This window comes from Oryx dammah, unplaced genomic scaffold (assembly GCF_014754425.2).
Source record: "Oryx dammah isolate SB20612 unplaced genomic scaffold, SCBI_Odam_1.1 HiC_scaffold_19, whole genome shotgun sequence".
Lineage (NCBI taxonomy): Eukaryota > Metazoa > Chordata > Mammalia > Artiodactyla > Bovidae > Oryx > Oryx dammah.
This window is the reverse complement of record NW_024070203.1, coordinates 21,504,265-21,524,915: the sequence shown is the minus strand read 5'-3', so window position 1 is coordinate 21,524,915 and position 20,651 is coordinate 21,504,265. Positions and strand designations below refer to the sequence as shown.

At 47.0% G+C, this 20,651-nt stretch overlaps 1 protein-coding gene across 1 annotated transcript in view; it reads right to left on the bottom strand.

Annotated features, from left to right (window-relative positions):
- Positions 1-16,300, bottom strand: part of KCNQ3 (potassium voltage-gated channel subfamily Q member 3) — a 293,516-nt gene extending 277,216 nt beyond the window's left edge. The window contains exon 1 of the mRNA XM_040262117.1: positions 15,915-16,300. Coding sequence (XP_040118051.1) covers positions 15,915-16,300 — 386 coding nt within the window. The remainder of the gene's footprint in view (positions 1-15,914) is intronic.
- Between the last annotated feature and the right edge of the window lie 4,351 nt (positions 16,301-20,651).

Genomic DNA, 20,651 nt, shown 5'->3' with positions numbered 1-20,651 from the left:
TTGAAAGAAGGAGATCTGAGTTCAAGTTCTCCCTTTGCCATCAAAGTGGCCTTGGGCATGTTTCTCGCTGCCCTGCACCTCTCTACAATTCTGATCGCCTCTGATTTGTGTCATCTGCCAAGTGCCTGTCTCCAGGTCCAAACATCTCACAAACTTCCCTTAAATAACTACCTACTGATTAATTTGATTAGACTTGCTGACTTCTAAGGTTTCATTTCCTGGACTGACCTCACTGTAGGTGGAGAAGCATCTGAAACTGATATGCATGGGGTGAGATAAAGTGGAAGCTGGGGTTTTAGGAACGGGAAGGAGTGGGGAGATATATAGAGTGATAGTGCTGAGTGATTTTCCATTAGTACAGAGGGCCTGGAATGGCTCAATATTTTCAAGTCATGTTAGATAATATTTCACCCCATCCCCCACAAAAGACATCTATAAAGATAGAATTGGACTTGAACTGCTATGGCAGGTTTACAAAGACTCTAATGGCAAAGAAACTCCAGGGGGCCTTCCATGGTGACCAGTGGCTAAGACTTCACCTTCCAGTGAGGAGGATGTGGGTTCGAGTCCTAGTTGGGAAGCTAAGATCCCACATACCTCACCGCCGAAAAGCCAAAACAGAAACAATATTGTAATGAATTTAAAAAAAACTTTAGAAATGGTCCACATAAAAAAAATTTTTTTAAAAAGAAAAAGAAACTCCAGATATAACACTGGCTTAGGAAAGCAGATTTGGCAAATCTGTAAGAAGGGCCCTGCTACCAGACACTTCCTGGTAGGATTGTCCAAGAGGGAATACAATAAACTATGTGACGTAGATGCTTATTATCAACATATTAGTTTAATATGCCCCAAGGAAATCAACCCCGAGTGTTCATTGTAAGGAATGTTGCTGAAGTGCCAGTACTTCGGCCAACTGTTGCAAAGAGCTCAGTGGAAAAGACTCTGATGCTGGGAAAGAATGAAGGCAAAAGAAGAGGGCGGCAGAGGATGAGATGGTTAGACAGCATCACCAACTCAATGGACATGAACCTGAGCAAACTCTGGGAGATAGTGAAGGACAGGGGAGCCTGGCATGCTGTGATCCATGGGATCGTGAGGAGTTAGACATGACTTAGTGTGGCGCAGCTGGTAAATAATCCGCCTGCAATGTGGGATTGGGTTGGGAAGATCCCCTGGAGAAGGGAAAGGCAACCCACTCCAGTATTCTGGCCTGGAGAATTCCAAGAAGTGTATAGTCCATGGGGTCGCAAAGAGTTGGACACGACTGAGTGACTTTCACACACACACACACACACACACACACACACAGGGTGACTGAACAACAATAACAAACTGGACTGTTACACTCTTACAGGGTCCAGATGATGTGGTATCTTTTGAAGGAGAGGAGGATGGAGAGGAGGAAGAGGAGATCCCCACCTGAGGACATCAGCCTGGACAGAAGCCCATATCAGGAGGAAGCCAAGCAGGGCTTATGTACAGGAAGTCCCATGAGCCAACTCCATCAGTACTGACTCTCATTTTTCATGAACTGTATGCAAGAAGCAGTCTTGTTCCCAAGTTATAACCCATTTTATTCTCTCGAAAAAACATTTCAGACAAACTTCTCTATGGTTTGAATGAAAAGTCCCACCCAACAGGGTACAACTGGATTGAGTCTGTTTTAGGTCCTATAACACCTGCCAAATTGGTACTGACTGCTGTCTTGTCATTTTCGACTTCAGTCTTGTCATCTCCAAGCTGCATCCTCTTCATCCTCCTAAAAGGTGGTCATCCTAGGGAAGCCAATATCCCTACAGTACACATGCTAAGTCAAACCATTGATGGGTTCCTGATTAACACATGCAGCAAGGTTCAGGTGATGCAACACAGACAGAAATGTGGCAAATCTGTCCCAGGGCAAATGCTCCAAACCCAACTGTAGGACCTGTCTGCTCCGCACGCAGCTTTAGGAAGATGCTACCTCAGAATGCCGCAGCCCCTGTACTTTCCAAAGTGCTTCCTCATACACTGCCGCATCAATCCGATACAGAAAGTATCTTCAGATTATGAGATAAGGGAGGCATGTGAGTCACACAGTTAATGCAGCTCTTCAAACAACATGTCCAACACACTTCTAACAAACTCACAGTCTTCTCCGGCCACCCCACACCAAAACTGCATGTCACAGTGTCTAAAATAGGTTTCATTCAATCCACCTTTGAAGATATTTTCCTTGCTTTTCTTCACACTGCTCTGTGGTCCAAGATGTGACGAATTTTGCTTTCATTCTGTCAAAACTTCAAAACCCAAGCTAAAAAGAGAAAGAGAGCAGGACTTTGATTCTCAGCAAAATACCATAGGGTCACACTTGATTTATGAACATTTTAGACATCAATGGAATATTTTTAATGACTACAGATGAAAGAGGGAGCCTCCAAATAATGCAAGAATAATAATTGAGTATTCGATTTAACTGAAGGTAGCCTTCTGTTCTCCAAGCAGAAGGGGGAGATGAGTCAACAGGACTCTCAGTAGGTTCTTTCATCTTCTCCCTACTGCTTATACCTCCTTTGGAGAAGTCTCCCTTAACACAGGAGACCACAGTCCCTTCCTCATTCTGCATGCCTGGATTCCTCATCTGCATTCCATTACTGCATTTGCTGGACTATTTACACTGAATTGTTTCCAGTCTCTGTCTCCACAGGGAAAGAATTATACATGGCTCATCTCCCTCAGTTTTCTGGCTTTTACAAAGCTTGGCACTTCAGTAGGTTATGTGTGGCCTTGAAATGAACAGCCATAGCACGCTAATCTGCTCCTTTCTACTGGATGCTTCCCATCACCTAGACAAAGACATGAAACTATACTCAATATTTTGCAATAACCTGTAAGGGAGAAGAATCTGAGTATGTATAAGGGCTTCCCTGGTAGCTCAGTTGGTAAAGAATCCGCCTGCAATGCAGGAGATCCCAGTTCAATTCCTGGGTCAGGAAGATCCACTGGAGAAGGGATAGACTACCCACTCCAATATTCCTGGGCTTCCCTGGTGGCTCAGAGGGTAAAGAATCTATCTGCAGTGCAGGAGACCTGGGTTCGATCCCTGTGTAGGGAAGATCCCCTGCAGGAGGGTATGGCAACCCACTCCAGTATTCTTGCCTGGAGAATCCCCATGGACAGAGGCACTTGGCGGGGTTGCAAAGAGTTGGACACAACTGAGTGACTAAGCACAGCACAGCACGTATGTATAATCAAACCACTTTGCTGCACATCTGAAGCTAACACAATACTATAAATCAACTATATTCAATAAACATTTTTTAATTTAAAAAATTATTATTTTTTTACAAAGCCCAAAGTGGAGAGGAAATTTGAGGAACTGTCTATACAGAATCTGTGAATCTGGGAAAGCCTGTTCAACTCAGTTAAAGGTTTTCAGGTCTGACTCCATAACAGAATCACTTTATAATGAGGTCTGATGCCTTCAGAACAATGGTATCGCTTTCTGGGGTGGAGCCTTTATCCGGACTCGTGTACGTGCTTTGTGCAGTCTGTGGGTGTTTGGTCTTTTGTTTTAAAAATTAAAGAAAAGTAGTTTTCACTTTTTACTAAGAATTTTTAATTAGGAAGGCAATAGAACCCACACATATATACATATTTCCTAGATTTTCCTATGTTAATTATCTTCATCCTGTTGGCCTCCTTCTCTCTCTTCCCCTGTGTGCACATGAACTGTGCACACACACACACACACATTTACATAGTCTGCATGTGTGCTGAACCACCTGAAAGCAAGCTGCAGATACTACAACACTTCACCACTAAATATTACAGCAGGCACCTCTTAAAAAAAATTCATCTGCATAACCACAAAGAAATTATCACACTCAAGAACTTAAATTTGGATATATAATGTCCAAATTTGATGTCCTGGAATGTTACGTCCATGAAGCAAGGTAAACTGGAAGTGGCCAAACTAGAGATGGCAAGAGTGAACATCAACATTTTAGGAACCAGTGAACTAAAATAGACTAAAATCAGCAAATTTAATTCAGATGACCATTATACCTACTACTGTGGGCAAAGAATCCCTTAGAAGAAATGGAGTAGCCCTCCTAGTCAACAAAAGAGTCCAAAAGGCAGTACTTGGGTGCAATCTCAAAAACGACAGAATGATCTCTGTTCATTTCCAAGGCAAACCATTCAATATCACGGTAATCCAAGTCTATGCCCTGTCCAGTAATGCTGAAGAAGCTGAACTTGAACAGTTTTATGAAGACCTAAAAGACCTTCTAGAACTAACACCCAAAAAAGATGTCCTTTTCATTACAGGGGACTGGAATGCAAAAGTAGGATGTCAAGAGATACCAGGGGTAACAAGCAAATTTGGCCTTGGCATACAAAATGAAGCAGGGCAAAGACTCACACAGTTTTGCCAAGAGAATGCACTGGTCATAGCATACATCCTCTTCCAACAACACAAGAGAAGACTCCACACACGGACATCACCAGATGGTCAATACCAAAATCAGACTGATTATATTCTTTGCAGCCAAAGATGGAGCAGCTGTACACATTCAGCAAAAACAAGACTGGGGTTGACTGTGACTCAGATCATGAATTCCTGATTGCCAAATTCAGACTGAAATTAAAGAAGGTAGGGAAAACCAATAGACCATTCAGGTATGACCTAAATCAAATCCCTTACAATTAGACAGTGGAAGTGACAAATAGATTCAAGGGATTAGATCTGATAGACAGAGTACCTGAAGAACTATGAGCAGAGGTTCGTGACATTGTACAGGAGGCAAGGATCAAGACCATCCCCAAGAAAAAGAACTGCGGAAAGGCAAAATGGTTGTCTGAGGATGCCTTACAAATAGCTGAGAAAAGAAGAGACACTAAAAGCACAGGAGAAAAGGAAAGATATAGTCATTTGAATGCAGAGTTCCAAAGAATAGCAAGGAGAGACAAGAAAGCCTTCCTCAGTGATCAGTGCAAAGAAATAGAGGAAAACAATAGAATGGGAAAGACTAGAGATAACTTCAAGAAAATTAGAGATACCAAGGGAACATTACATGCAAAGATGGGCACAATAAAGGACGGAAATGGTATGGACCTAACAGAAGCAGAAGATATTAAGAACAGGTGCCAAGAATATACAGAACTAGATAAAAAAAGATCTTCATAACCCAGATAACCGCGATGGCATGATCACTCATCTAGAGCCAGACATCCTGAAATTCGAAATCAAGTGGGCCTTAGGAAGCATCACTATGAACAAAGCCAGTGGAGGTGATGGAATTCCAGTTGAGCTATTTCAAATCCTAATATAGGATGCTGTAAATGTTCTGCACTCAATATGCCATAAAATTTGGAAAACTCAGCAGTGGTCACAAGACTGGAAAAGGTCAGTTTTCATTCCAATCCCAAAGAAAGGCAATGCCAAAGAATGTTCAAACCACCACACAATTGCACTCTCTCACATGCTAGCAAAGTAATCCTCAAAATTCTCCAACAGTCTCCAACAGTCTTCTCAAATGTATCCAATTGAGACTTCAACAATACATGAACCAAGAACTTCCAAACTGGATTTAGAAAAGGCAGAGGAACCAGAGATCAAATTGCCAACATCTGTTGGATCATCGAAAAAGCAAGAGAGCTCCAGAAAAACATCTAAGTCTGGTTTATTGACTGCATCAAAGCCTTTGACTGTGTGGATCACAACAAATTGTAAAATTCTTAAAGAGACAGGAATACCAGACCACCTGACCTGCCTCCTGAGAAATCTGTATGTATCAAGAAACAACAGTTATAAACAGACATGGAACAACGGACTGGTTCCAAATTGGGAAAGGAATACATCAAGGCTGTATATCGTCACCCTGCTTATTTAACTTATATGCAGAGTACATCATGTGAAATGCCGAGCTGGATGAAGCACAAGCTGGAATCAAGATTGCTGGGAGAAATATCAATAACCTCAGATACACAGATGACACCACCCTTATGGCAGAAAGTGAAGAAGAACTAAAGAGTCTCTTGATGAAAGTGAAAAAGGAGAGTGAAAAAGTTGACTTAAAACTCAACATTCAGAAAATGAAGATCATGGCATCCAGTCCATCACTTCATGGCAAACAGATGGGGAAACAATAGAAACAGTGAGAGACTTTATTTTGGGGGGCTCCAAAATCACTACAGATGGTGACAGCAGCCATGAAATTAAAAGACACTTGCTCCTTGGAAGGAAAGCTAAGACCAACCTAGACAGCATATTAAAAAGCAGAGACATTAGTTTGCCAACAAATGTCCGTCTAGTCAAGGCTATGGTTTTTCCAGTAGTCATGTATGGATGTGAGAGTTGGACTATAAAGAAAACTGAGCACCAAAGAATTGATACTTTCAAACTGTGGTCTTGGAGAACACTCTTGAGAGTCCCTTGGACTGCAAGGAGATCCAACCAGTCAATCCTAAAGGAAATCAACTCTGATTCTTCATTGGAAGAACTGATGCTGAAGTCGAAGCTCCAATACTTTGGCCACCTGATGTGAAGAACTGACTCACTGGAAAAGACCCTGATGCTGGGAAAGATTGAAGGCAGGAAGAGAAGGGGATGACAGAGGATGAGATGGTTGGATGGCATCACCAACTCGATGGACATGAGTTTGAGCAAGCTCTGGGAGTTGGTGATGGAGAGGGAAGCCTGGCGTGCTGCAGTCCATGGGGTCGCAGCGTCAGACACGACTGAGCAACTGAACTGAACTGATACAATGTCATCTAATATGGACTCCATGTTCAAATTTTCTTAATTGTCCCTATACTACTTTATTGTTATTTATTTTTTTAATTCAGGGTCCAATCAAAAATCATGAATTGCATTGGCTTGTGTTTTTTCCAGCTTTTCATATACAATGAACATGTAACATTGTGTACATTTTAAGGTACACAATATGATGATTAAATACACATGTATCTTATGAAATGATAACTGCAACAAACACATAAACACAACCAACACCTTACACAGTTTATTTACTCATTATTTTTTGGTGAGAAGTATTAGGATCTGTTCTCTTTAGCAACTTTCAACTATACAACAGAGTTATTTTTAAATACAGTCACCACGCTGTTCATTAGAACCCAGAACCTATCATCTTATAAGTAAAAGTCTTTACCCCTTAACCATCTTAATCCATTTCCTGTACCACCACCAACTGGTTGCCCCCGACAACCACCAATCTGATCTCCAGTGCTCAGTTCAATTCTTTTATTTTTTTTAATTTTTAGTTTATTATTTTAATTTAAATTTATTTAATTGGAGGCTAATTACTTTTCAATATTGTATTGGTTTTGCCATACATCAACATGAATCCACCATGAGTGTACACGTGTTCCCAATCCTGAACCCCCCTCCCACCTCCTTCCCCATACCATCCCTCTGGGTCATCCCAGTGCACCAGCCCCAAGCATCCTGTATCCTGCATTGAACCTAGACAGGCGATTCGTTTCTTATATATTACACATATTTCAATGCCATTCTCCCAAATCATCCCAACCTCTCCCTCTCCCACAGAGTCCAAAAGACTGTTCTATACATCTGTGTCTCTTTTGCTGTCTCACATATTGCATTTATAAGTGAGATAATACAGTACTTGTCTCTGACGTATGTCTCTTAGTGTAATGCCCTCATGATTCATCCATGTTGCTGCAAATAGCAAGATTTCCTTCTTTTTACTGCTGGAAAATATTCCATCTCATGTATATATCACATTTTCTTTATTCATTCATCCATCAATGGGCACTCAAGTTGTTTCCGTATCTTGCCTATTGTAAATAATACTGCAGGAACATGGGACTGCAAATAGCTCTTCAAGATACTGATTTCATTTCCTTTGGGTATATATATATCCAGAAGTGGGATTGCTGGAGCATATGGCAGCTCTATTTTTAAGTTTTTGAGGAATCTCCATGCTGTTCTCCATAGTGGCTGCACCAGTTTACATTCCCACCAACAGTGCATAAGGGATCCCTTTTCTCCACATCCTCACCAACACTTTCTATTTCTTGTCTTTTTGATGATAACCATTCTGACAGGTGTGAGGTGGTATCTCACTGCATTTTTAATTTGCATTCTCCTGATGCTCAGTGATGCTGAGCACCTTTTCATGTGCCATCTGTATATCTTCTTGGAAAAATATCTATTCAGATTCTCTGCCCATTTCTAAAATCAGAGTATTTGCTTTCTTGCTACAGAGTTGTATGAATTCTTTATGTATTTTGGATTTTATCCTTATCAAATACATGGTTGCAAATATTTTCTCCCTTATTGTAGTTGCCTCTTCATTTGGTTGATCTCTTCCTTTGCGGTGCTGAAGTCTGATGTAGTCCACTTGTTGATTTTCAAGCATTGCACCTGGCTGTCATGTGCGTTCAGCCTCCTTAAACAGAAAATGTTCCTCATTTTTGTTTGTTCTCATGATACAGACCCTTTGGAAGAGACCATGCCAGATACCTTGCAGGGTGTCCCACCATTTGACTTTGTTATTTCTTCATGATTAGTTTCAGGTCAGTTTAGGCATGCTTGCAGGTATGTTGTAAATTTCCACTGAATTATTCAGGAGAAAGGTAGGGTCAGTTGCCCTCATTACATACAAGTTGGATGGTTTTGGTTCGTGTGGAATCTGCCAGATTTCTCTTAAGGTCCCCTGCAAAAGGAAATGGCAACCCACTCCAGTATTCTTGCCTGGGGAATTCCACGGACAGAGGAGCCTGGTGGGCCTACAGTCCACGGGGTCGCAAGAATCGGACTCGACTTCGCGACTAAACCACCACCACCCACCTTCATGCCTAGTTGATGCACACTTATATCAAAGTCTGAGAAGCCTTGTTACTCAAAGTGAGGGCTACAGACCAGCTGCACTGGTTTCCCCTGCGAACTTTCCAGAAATGCAGCTCTAAAGTGCCTCACTCTGAAAGGGAGAGTGTCGATACCTTTCTATTACTCTTCCGGTGCACTGCCTTCCTTCCATAGAGGAGAATCATAACATGGCGAAGAGAGCGCCACCTAGTGGGTGGAGGACTCCTGTGTGATCCCAACTCCACCACCTTAGTTTCAAGATCCTGGCTAAGTCACATAACTTCTGAGCATCTGTCATTGATTTATGAAAGGGAGATACTGGGCACCTTCTCTTCAAGCATGAACGGACACTTGATGTTAGCCTGTTTCCTAGAAAGTGAACCTGGTGTACCTGTGGTCCTTGTTGTTCCCAGCATACAGTCTCATGGCTTCCCAGAGATCTGATGCTGTGGGTTGCTGTGTCCACCCCTCGGCTTCTTCATTCCGCTTGAACAGTTTGGCAGTGTCATAAAAAAGAGAGTCAAGAAGAAATCAAGGAGTTCGTAAAATGAAAAATCAAATGAGGTTATTAGAAAGGGAAGGGGGCCATGGATTTGGGGGGAGGGCAAGAAGAAGGCAGATTAAATACGGTTGAGAGGAGAAGCAAGAAAGAAACAACATTTACTGAAGTCTACCATGGTGCTCATGGGGGTCATGGAGAGGATGTGACCCATGAGCTGGCTCCTTATCCGTCTAGTGCTGGGACTCTATCCTCTGCCCACTGTTCCCACAGCGGGAGCCATGTTGAAGGGTGCAGTCTTGAGTGAGCATGTGTTGTTGAAACCATCTGGATGGTGTATGTTACTGTATCCCACGAAGGCCTCTATATAAACCTTCAAGGTGCTGGAAGGTAGTGTAAATATCTACCTCTCTTGCTGCCCATGACAAGCCTCATATAAAAGTTCTCTGATTCTTAAGCCCAACACCTACTCATCCAGAGTGGCTTGCTTTTTTCTTGGGTCTCTCCTTGCCATCCATGTACTCGACCAATTTCAGGATTCACCTGAGGTTGCAAATCAACACAATGCAATGTTTAGGGGTTTAATATTATCACCTTGATTAAATTTCACAGCAACCCTGAGGGGCAGGCATTATTATCTACATATCAGAAATAAAGAACCCGAAATCCAAGAAAGTTGAGCAAATTGCTCTAGGTCACAAAGCAAGGAAACAGCAAACCCATGTCTGACTCCGAAGACCATGCTCTGACCAATGAGAAAGAACGATACAACACAGCTCACCTCAAACCTGTCAGGATGACCATTATCACAAACACAAGACACAGCAAGGATTCGTGAGGATGTGGAGAGACAGCAAGCCTTGCATACTGTTGGAAAGTGAAAGTGTTAGTCACTCAGTCGGGTCTGACTCTGTGACAGGCTCCTCTGTCTGTGGAATTCTCCAGGAAAGAATACTGGAATGGGTAGCCATTCCCTTCTCTGAGGATCTTCCCGACCCAGGGATCAAACCTGGGTCTCCTGTATTGCAGGCAGATTCTTTACCAACTGAGCCACCTGGGAAGCATGAGTTTGAGCAAACTCAGGGTCGTGAGTTTGAGCAAACCCCTGGAAATACTGAAGGACAGGGAAGCCTTGATTGCCGCAGTCCATGGGGTCCATGGGATCACAAAGAGTCACACCTGACTTAGTGACAACAAACAGTGCTGGTGGAAAAGCAAAATGGTGCAGCTGGAAAGCAACATGGAAGTTTCTCAAAAATTAAAAATAGAACTACCATGTGATCCAGCAGCCCCACTTCTGAGCATTTACTCAAAATATTATTATCAGGATCTCAAAGAGATATTAGCACTTCTATGCTTATTGAAATACTATTCACATCAGCCAAGGTGTGGAAACATCCTAAATGTCCATCCACGGATGAATGGATAAAGAAAATGGAATACCATTCAGTCTTAAGGGAATTCTGCAGTATGTGACCGCACAGATGGGCCTTGAGGGCATTACGCTAAGTGAAATAAGACATTCACAGAATGACAAGCACTGCAACAGTCTGCTTATATGAGGATCTAAAATAGTCAAATTCAGGGAGTGAAAGGGTGATATGGTGGTTACGAGGAGCTGGAGGGAGGGAGGAATAGAGGGTGACCAGCCAACAGGCAACCCACTCCAGTGTTCTTGCCTGGAGAATCCCAGGGACGGGGGAGCCTGGTGGGCTGCCGTCTACGGGGTCACACAGAGTCGGACACGACCGAAGTGACTTAGCAGCAGCAGCAGCAGCCAATAGGCATTAAGTGTCAGTTAAGCAAGGGGAGTGATCAGCTGTACAACCCTGTACCTACAGTCAACAACAACATGTTGTACACTTAAATATTTGTTAAGAGGGTAGATTTCATGTTAAGTGTTCTTATCACAGTAAAATTAAAATTTTAAGAAAGAATGAGAACTCAAAATCCTTGGTTCTCAATAATGAGAAGGAAACCGACAAAACTGAAGAAGAAAATGCAAAGGGGAAATCAGTAGGTTAAGAAAAAAAGTGAGGATGGACTGAGGTGGTGAAGAAGACCAACACCTTGTGGGAAACGAGAAAGAATGACATACATGGAGGCAGAAAAAGAGGAGAATGGGATGAACAGAGCCAGAGAAACACAATAGTTGAGAGAACTGAATCCAGCATTACTAACATACTATTAGACGGTATGTTCTATAGGGGCAGAGATTAGACTGTTTTGTTTTGCTGGATTTTGTTTACTGCTATAATCCCAATGTCTAGAAGAATGCCAGGCACAGAGAAGGCATTTATATTGACTGAGTAACATTAATAACACAAATGACTATCTATTATTGAGCATTTCTTCTATGTAAGGTGCTCTTAGCTCCATAAGAGTCTATACTGATCACATTTTTTAGATAAAGAAATTGAAACTCAGAGATCCAGCAACTTTCCCAAGACCATACCAGCTGTAAGAGGCAAAGCAAGCTTGGGAAATTAAGTTTCTCTTACTTCAAAACTTGCGAAGACTCTGCCTTACTAATGAGGGGTATTGGTGAGAGGCCAGCGTCTCTCCTCCACCTTGAGGACTACAGACCCTTTAGTCAATACACTAAGTCCACCAGCCAGGCCTTTCTTTACCTTCCAGAGCAGCTGCCGGGTCCGAGAGCCCCACCTCTCAGCCTTGGGGCCAATCCACCTCAGAATGCGATCAGTGTGCCTCTCTTATGAGCACTTCCCCTTGGTCTGTCAACAGGTGGGCAACTGGTCACCCCCACTGGGAGAGGCAGTCAGGACAGCAGGATGCCAAGATGAAGCCAGCAACTTCCCACTAACAGGCCCGGAAGCGGGAGTCCCCAGACAGCCACAGTGGCAGAAGAGTATGACTTATAAGGAGATTCTAGTTCAGAATCAACTAATAAATGCTTCATGCCTACTAGTAGGCTCATTTCATTCACAGACCCTACTTTCTTTAGCCTAAAAACCCACCTGGTGATGGGGCAGTGTGATCATCCCCAATTTTTGGGTCTTGCCCAACCTGGCTCATGCAGGCGCATGTTCACACAGATCTCTTCGCTCAGAGACCGAAGGCAGAGTCCAGAGGTGAACTTCAAGTCCAGGCTGTTTTCTACAATATTGGAATCCTTTTCAGCCATGCAGCTTAAGATACAGAAAAGAGATCAGCCTTGCTGAGCTCAAAGTGTGGTCTCCGACCTTTGCCTTTACCCCTTTACCCCTTATCCACCTTAGAACTTCTGAGCGCAATTCTCATCATTGACCTTCCACAATGCTGACGACCGCTTATTATTGTTGTGAAGACAGTCACATATACCATGCAGAACAAAGTCTCGGTGAGCCTGAGAGCATTCTTTCACTCGTCCATCCAGCAAATGCTTACTGGGTATCCACCAGGAGCCCAGCAAGCCTGCGGGGGACTGAGGTTGCTAAGGAACAACACAGTTCCTCCTCAAAGGAGGTCTCAGTCCGTGTGGGGGAGATGAGCAAGCAGATCAGTCCACTGCAGAATCTTATGGTTAGGATGCTGCCAAGGACGGGCCATTCTAACCAGCTGGCGGGTCAGGGAGAAACTTCCCCAGAGGAAGTGACCCAAAAGCTCAGCCAGGGTGAAAGCGAGTAGCCAGGAGAAAGCAAGGGATGGGCATTTAAGACAAGGGGAGCAGGGGCAGTGGGATGGGGGTGGAGAGTCTTCGATGTTCACATTTGCTATATTCTCTGCCTTTAGGATAGAAGCAAGAAATCACATCTCATGGGTCTGGTTCATTTTTGAGTTTGTTTGCTTTTTTTAAGCATGCACTAGTCTGTGAGACCACGATCAGCCCAATATCCTGGCTCTCCTGTGCCATTAACCACCACCCAGCATAAGATAATGGCTGCTTTAAAGCACGAATTTCAGTGCCTTGCAAAATCCTGAATCATCAATGAAAGGTTCGGTTTTGTTCACTTGACTGGGTTTGCTCCTCAGCGGGAGGGAAGGTGCACAGTGCCTCTGCTAACGAGCTGAAATTCAAGTGTCAGGAGCCCAAACCCGACCCTACAGGGTTTTCCTGTGGAATGCCCAATTAATCAGAATTCCAACCCTGGCACCACGCAGGCCACGTTCTGTCTTCCTAGCACTGCAATTCCCTGGGCTTTGAGCAGCCCCTGCTTCGATTCCAGACGCATTTCCAGCCATTTGCCAACCATGAGCTAGGAAGGGGAGGCAGAGACATGACAGAGTCATCTGTTACCGAGGGGGCAAGGGGCACCCAGGGATGCCTCATGAAATTCTCAGAGTCCCGAAATTGTTGGCAGAGGGTCATAACTGGGATCCCAATTTAGAAACAAGAAATGACCCCCAGCATTCAAATGTGAGCTCCAGAAACTCAACCACGTGACCCTGGACAAGTGGTTCCATCTGTTTTGGCTTCCATATTCTCATCCATCAAACACAGGTAACAATTCCCACATCATGAAACTGCAGCAAGAATTAAATGAAATAAATAATTTGCATGTGCAAAAGTACCTAGCTAGGTATGCAATTCTTCTTTCTTCCACAATGTAAAATTTTCCTGGATCTTCTCTGGGAAACTGAGGTTACATACAGGCATTCCCAAATCTGCTTCCAAGTGATGGAATAATTCTAGAGAAGGATAAAATCGGGCCTTAGCTATCCCCTCCCCAGAATGTCCAAGATGGGGCAAGAGTGCTGGCTGGGAAAGGTGAAGGAAGAGGGAGCCCACAAACTCCAGTGGGACCCCAGGTTCAGAAGTCAGCAAGTATGTACAGAACACCATTTATGTCAAAAGGACGTGTGAGGTCGTGCATGCTTGTGTGTACTCAAGTAATTTGTATGCCTTATTATCGCATATTCCAGTATTATCATCAGTTCAATTTGACTAAATACAGCACTAGAGACAGAGATGAATATATTTTAATCCCTTATCAACTGATGAAAGCAAACAAAAGAGCAACTGCTAACCCTTCTCTCCAGCCACTAACACCTGCAAATACATGCAGACCTGGATGCCAAAGGCTAGATTCCGCCCCCCTCCCCCGCCCCCGCCACACACACACAAAAACAACCCATATTCCTGGTTGGATGCCTTTGGTGCCTCAGTTTCAGGCAGGCTTCGGGAACCTCTCGGATGAAACCTGTTGCCAAGCCTGAGGTTCTGTGCGGCGGCCCCCACCTGGTGGTCAAATCTGGAACTGCCTTTCCAACCAAGGAAGATTGGCAGGTAGTGTTTAAGTCCAAGGCTCCCTGAACTCCTTTCCACCCATTAGTCGTCGGTCAATTGGAGAAGGACAGGGAGGAATATTCACTGCTAAAAGCACAAGCAGAAGGGTCAAGGTCTTGGTCATTTCCCCGCCAAAAACCTGGTAATGGCACAGCTTCCTAAGGAGCAGCCATCAGAATGACTAAGCCACAGACAGGAAGCAAGGGGTACCTGGAAGTGCCCTGACAGCCCGGCGCGGGTGGGGCGGGGGTGGGGGTGGGGGTGGGGGTCGGGCGGCGGATGCATGTTGACAACCCTGACTTCCCCTTCTGGGAAAGTAGCCACCACTGTCATCCTCCCCTCCCCAAACACAGCAGGATTTTTTATCCAGAGCATTGGGCGCAAAAGAAGTTCCATCTTCCTGCCCATCACGTATTTACATCCTGGCTAGAAACAGACTCTTTCCAGGGGAAGGGTGCTTGGGGGCAAAGCTTCAGCCCAGGCCCCTTCACACTCCCTCTGCCCTGGCCCAGCCACAGCAAGAGACGGGAAGGAGTTGAGGTGGAGGGGATGATAAGACCAAATTATGGAGATGTTTCAGCCAAAATTATCCCTGGCCCTCATCGACTGGCAAGGTGAAGCCCCCACCCCTCATTCCAGGCTTAGAGCCAGAGAATCTTAGTTTCCCCCTCATCCCTTTCTCTCATTAACTTCCCTAAAAAGAACCCCAAAAGATGCACGTTGGCCAGCCTCAGCCCCCAAATGGAGCAAACCACGTTCCTTTCCACACCAGAATGGAGCCCGAAAAAGGGTAGCACAAGCAAGCAATCGATAGCCGCGCTCACACTCTCACACACACACACCCCCCTCTGTGGGCAGTGTACCACTCCCATCCCAACTGCAGGATGTATCATTTAAACTCAGCAGCGATCCCAAGTAGAAGGGACCCACCCGGAGCAGAAACACAGAGCGCATGGGAGGATCCGCTTTATCCCGTTCAACCTCCTCTTTAATTAAGAAAAACCACAGAATTCTTTTAAGCTTGGCTACCAACATCCGGAGATGGTGCCACAAACGCGCAACCGCGCGCGCACACAGAGGTGCCAATTCGATCTCCAAATCAGCTGAGGAGCCACGCGTGGATTTTTTTAAAGCCCTGGGGTTCAACTACCAGGTGTCCAACACCCTAAGAGTGGCCCATAGACACACGCATGCACAGCAGAGGGCAGGCTGCTCTCCAATTCGGTGGACGGGCGCCTCTGGACTTGGAAGCCCCAGAGCCGTCCTCGGCTCCAAGTCGCACCCCGAACCCCCCCACCCCCACCTCACGCACCGCCTCCGAGGGGCGCCCGGGGAGGCCCGGTACTCACACGAGCGCGTGGTAGAGCAGCGCCCAGCCCCGCGGTCTCTCGAGGGCGTCGTAGATCAAAGTTTGGATGCGTCTGTACTTGGCGTTGTTCCTCTTGACTGGGCGGCTCAGGGGCGTCTTGGCCAGGAGCCCGATGCCCTGCGGGGTCCTCCGCTGCCCCTCGTCGCGGCCGCCGCCCTCCAGCAGCAGGGTCCCGTCTTTGTCAGCTCCGGCTCCCAGCGCCAAGGTGACTTGCTCCACGTCGCCCGGCGCTAGCCCCACTTTCCGCTCCTCCTCGCCGGCCGCCGCCGCGTCCCCTCCGGCCGGGTTAGCGGCCCCGCCGCCTCCGCCGCCCCCGTCGCCGCCGCCGCCAGCCGCCCCCGCCGGCCTGCGCGCCTTGAGCCCCATCTGCCTCGCCCCCGCCGGCCGCTTCGCCTTCTCCGCTGCTGCTCGGGGAAGAAGGGGCGCTCGGGCTGCGTGGAAGAGGCGGCGGCGGCGGCTGCAAGCCCGGGAACTCCAATGCCATGATCCGCGCGCCCCTCCCGACCCGCCCCCCCTCCCAAAAGCAGGCTAAGGCGGGGCCCCGGGGGGCACGGGGAAAGGGTCACATCCCGCGCGGTTCCGCCGCGGGACCCCGAGGGGCGCGGGCCGGGGGCTGCGGGAAGCGGGCGAGGGCGCGCAAGGCTGGCGCGGAGGCGCTAGGGCGCGCGGCGGCTGGGGCCCGGCACCGGCGCTCCCGGGCGGCGGCGGCGGCGGCGGCACCCGGGCCGGCGAGCCCGAGACAGCATCGCAGTTTATTTACAAGCCCGGGGCCAGCCGCCCAACCTCCCTCCCGCCCGCCACACGCGCCGCCGCTGCCGCCGCCTCCTCCCGCCTCCGCGCTCCCCCCACCCCGCGCTCCTCCCCGCCCGCTCCAGCCTCAGCCTCGCTCCGGCCGCGGCAGCAGCGGCGAGCGAGCGCGCCGCGGGACGAGCGCACGCCGGCTCCCTCCCGCCGGCTCCCTCCCGCCCTCGCTGGGGTGGGGCCCCATTGTCCCGCCCCGTCGCGGCCTGAGGCCCACGGCGGCGCCCCGCCCCTCCCTGCGCCCCTACCCCGCGCGCCCCGCGGCCCGGGATTGCCCGTGCGCGCGGTTGCGGCCGCGGTGCGGGACTCCCCGCGCTCCCGTGGGCGTTGGGGCTTTCCCCGATCTGGGCGTAGGGGGAAAAGACGAAAAGAGCAGGAGGGACGGGGTAGGTGGGAGGGGGCTTTTGGTCTCTTTTTCCCGATATTGCATCTTCAGATTTTTCTAGTCACCTCCCAACCCGGCTTCTTGGCTTGGGGAGTAAAATCCAAGTTGCTGGGGTGGCCAAGGCGGAGCGAACCGGGAACCCACCCGCTCGGGGGCAGCGATGCTCGTGGCTCTCCATTTGTGGTTCGTTCCGCTCTCACGCCCCTGGCCCTTGAATGGCACCTCCACCAGCTAGCGTGAGCAGAGGGCGAAGAAATAGGACACGGGGAATCGGTTTCGCTCCTAACTTGTGCTCTTGGCAGGTCCTTCCCTTTCTTGAGTTTCTGCTCATTCATTCAGTGACTAAACCCACGTGAGGTCCTTGTGCTCAGAGAGCTTGCCTTCTCGAAAAGTGGAAAACAATAACGGCGAAACACACGGGAACGGCATGATTTCCTCTGTTGGTAATTCAAGGAGGAAAGAAAATAGGCGTGCAGGGCTAGAAGCGGGGAATTTCTTTAAATTGTCTGTCCCTGGGAGGCCTCACAGTGGAGGAGATATTTTGGAGGCGAGGTGAAATGGCAAGCTGAAGCAACTACGTAAATGTCCAGAAGCGCCTTCCAGGCAGCAGAACAGTAAGTGCAAAGGTGAAGGGCGGCTTGAGCTTCTTGAGCTCCAGGGAGAGAAGAGGAAGGTGAGGCCTCAGTTGAGGCGGGGGGTGGGGGTGAGGGGGGGTGGACTGACTATATCTTGTTAATTCACTAGGGCCTTGCCCTTTAAACCTGCCTCACTCCCTCCCTCCCTCCCACCGTGCCCACCACCATTAGAGAAAACCCTTCATTCCGGCTGCCCTGGTACCTTGTGCTGCTTGCTAAGTCAGTTCAGTCGTGTCCGACTCTTTGGGACCCAATGGACTGTAGCCCATCAGGCTCCTCTGTCCATGGGATTCTCCAGGCAAGAATCCTGGAATGGGTTGCCATGCTCTTCTCCAGGGGATCTTCCTGACCCAGGGATCCAACCAGTGTCTGTTGAGTCTCCTGCCTTGGCAGGCGAGTTCTTTACCACTAGCGCCCCCTGGGAAGTACCTGGTGCCTCCTTTGTTTTCCCCTCTTTCCCTTTTGTAAGCTGGCTTGGGTGGAGGGGAGGAGCTGTGAGCAAGGTCAAGCCTAGGATCTACCCCTAGGGTATAGAATGGAGTGATCAGAAGGCCTGCTTGTGAATTGTGGCTCTGGATTCGCTTGGAGGAGAGTGAAAGAGAGAGGAGGGCAGGGGGCCTGGAGGAGAGAGAGCATGGGGAAAAGGAGAAAGGGTGAAGGAAGGGAGAAGGGATGGGGGAGAGAAGGGATGGGGGAAGGGAGAGGGATGGGGGAGGGGCAGCAAGAAAACGGAGTGGATGTATGGGGTGAGGAAGGAGGTGGGGGGGACCTGTATGAATGACTGTCAGAGGGAAGAGCCTCAAAATTCTCAGAACCAAGAAGGCTGGAGTTTCAAGAAGGGAGTTTAGAAAAAGGGGAGTTAAACTATACTGCAAGGCTGAAGCCCTTAAAATGGTGTTGTACAGGCACAAAAATAAACTGCTTGGTGCAACAGAATAGTTTGTCCAGAAAGTGTCTCTAATATGAGAACTTTATATAAAAGAAGTCATGAAAACCCAGTGAAGAAAAATTGTTCCTTGGTCAGTGGGCTATGGGGTGAGTTTTGTGAAGATTACATGAACTGGTAGATGGAAATGGGACTCTATGAATGGCAAAACCCCCATAAAAGCTCACGAATAGATGAACGCTCAACAATGAGTTGGAACATGTAAGTAACCAGTCAGTGCAAACCCTGGGAAGGAGGAACAGAATAGAGAAAGGGAATCGCCTCCGGTGAGAAAAGTCCCAAACAGAAGGGGGACACCTGATGTGAGCTCCCTGACATCTGTTACCCTCCACCCCCCAAATACCAACACATGCCTGTACTTTCTGCCCCAGCCCAATCCCAACTACCTAGAAAAATTCTGCCCTCTGTATTTGAACACCTTGTATAAAGTTACCCTTCTCCCCTAATCCCTTCCTGTTTCACTGCCTGAAATGGTCATATTTGCATTTTGTTTAGTATTCTGTCTCTAAACAAATGCAAGGGCTCAGCATCCTAGAAAAATGCCTGTTATTTATAATAGTAACCTCTCAATACTTATTGCCAGCGTGAGATAACAATGAATAAATGAATGCAGAATGCAAAGACCCCAGAACAATGGCTGGCACCTAATGAAGCATTCAGTGTATGTCTGGGTCTGAGATTTTTGTTTTTGTCTTTTACCATTATGGAAGTCTTTAATCTTAGGAAATGTTAGTTCTCTTGCAACTTTAGTAACATAGTGACTAAAAAAATTTTGTCAACACTTAAAAAGCCTCCCTAGATAAGCATAAAAAGGTAGTCAAGAAACACATAGGGAAAAAATGTCAGAATTCCTTACCTTGCAATTAATCAAAAGTTCGGATTTCCAAAATGACAGTTTGAACCTCAGGCACTTGAAAAGACTCCTATTTTGATAAGAGCTGCAGACTGTCAAATATTAATGTTTTAAGATCAAGTGCAAGGACTACATTCATACTGCCCCAAAAGGGTGAAGTAAAGTCAATATTAAATGCGTAATTTTGATCCAATTAAATCTAACAATAGGGCAACTGCAAGAGAGTTTGGAAACTGATTTGCTTCAACGGTTTTCTAATTCAATGAAGAGTGTTGTTCAGATAGGGAGTTTGGAAATATCACAAAAAATCTGGGTGCGCTCTGAGTGCTATTTGGGAAACTGTGTAATCTCAACCCTCAATAGCACAGATTCCAGCTAATGGAAATCAGGCATCTTACATCCCACTGGAAGGAATTGTTTTTGAACCCTGAAGTCCCAAGAGCCTCACCTATCAGCTGGATGCTGGTAGTTCAGTGATAGAGTGTCCTCAAGAGTTGGATGGGCCGTGGTGCAGACAACAGGGCGCCCCCTCCTGGTTTTGCGTGATTTGTCACCCTGAAAACCCAGTCACTTCCTAGTTCTTAGGTTTTCCTCTCGGTACCCCCACTCCATTCCTTTGCTTTTGTTTTCACCTCTCCTGGTCTTCATGTCACTGTTCTGTACGGCCAGTGAACTCTTTCCCCTTTGCTGACAGGCAGCCTTGCTGAGAATAAATAAGGAGAAAGAGGGAGAGAGATTAAGAGACCTTCTCTGAGCCTCAGTTTCTGCCTCTGTAAATCCTACTTCCCAGGGTTAAGCATGTGGTAACAAAATGAACAGAAATGTGCTTGCAGGAGATGACAACACTTCCAGTGATGGTTACCATCGTGGTGGTGGTAGTTTGTCGCTATTTGTGTCTAACTCTTGCGACTGCGTGGGCTGTAACCTGCCAGGCCACTCTGTACATGGGATTTCCCAGGCAAGGGTCCTGGGGTGGGTTTCCAGTTCCTTCTCCAGGGAATCTTGCTGATCAGGGATCGAACGCTGATCTCCTGCATTATAGGCAGTCTTCTGGATTGCAGGCAGGTCTTTTCACCGACTGAGCCACCAGGGAAGCC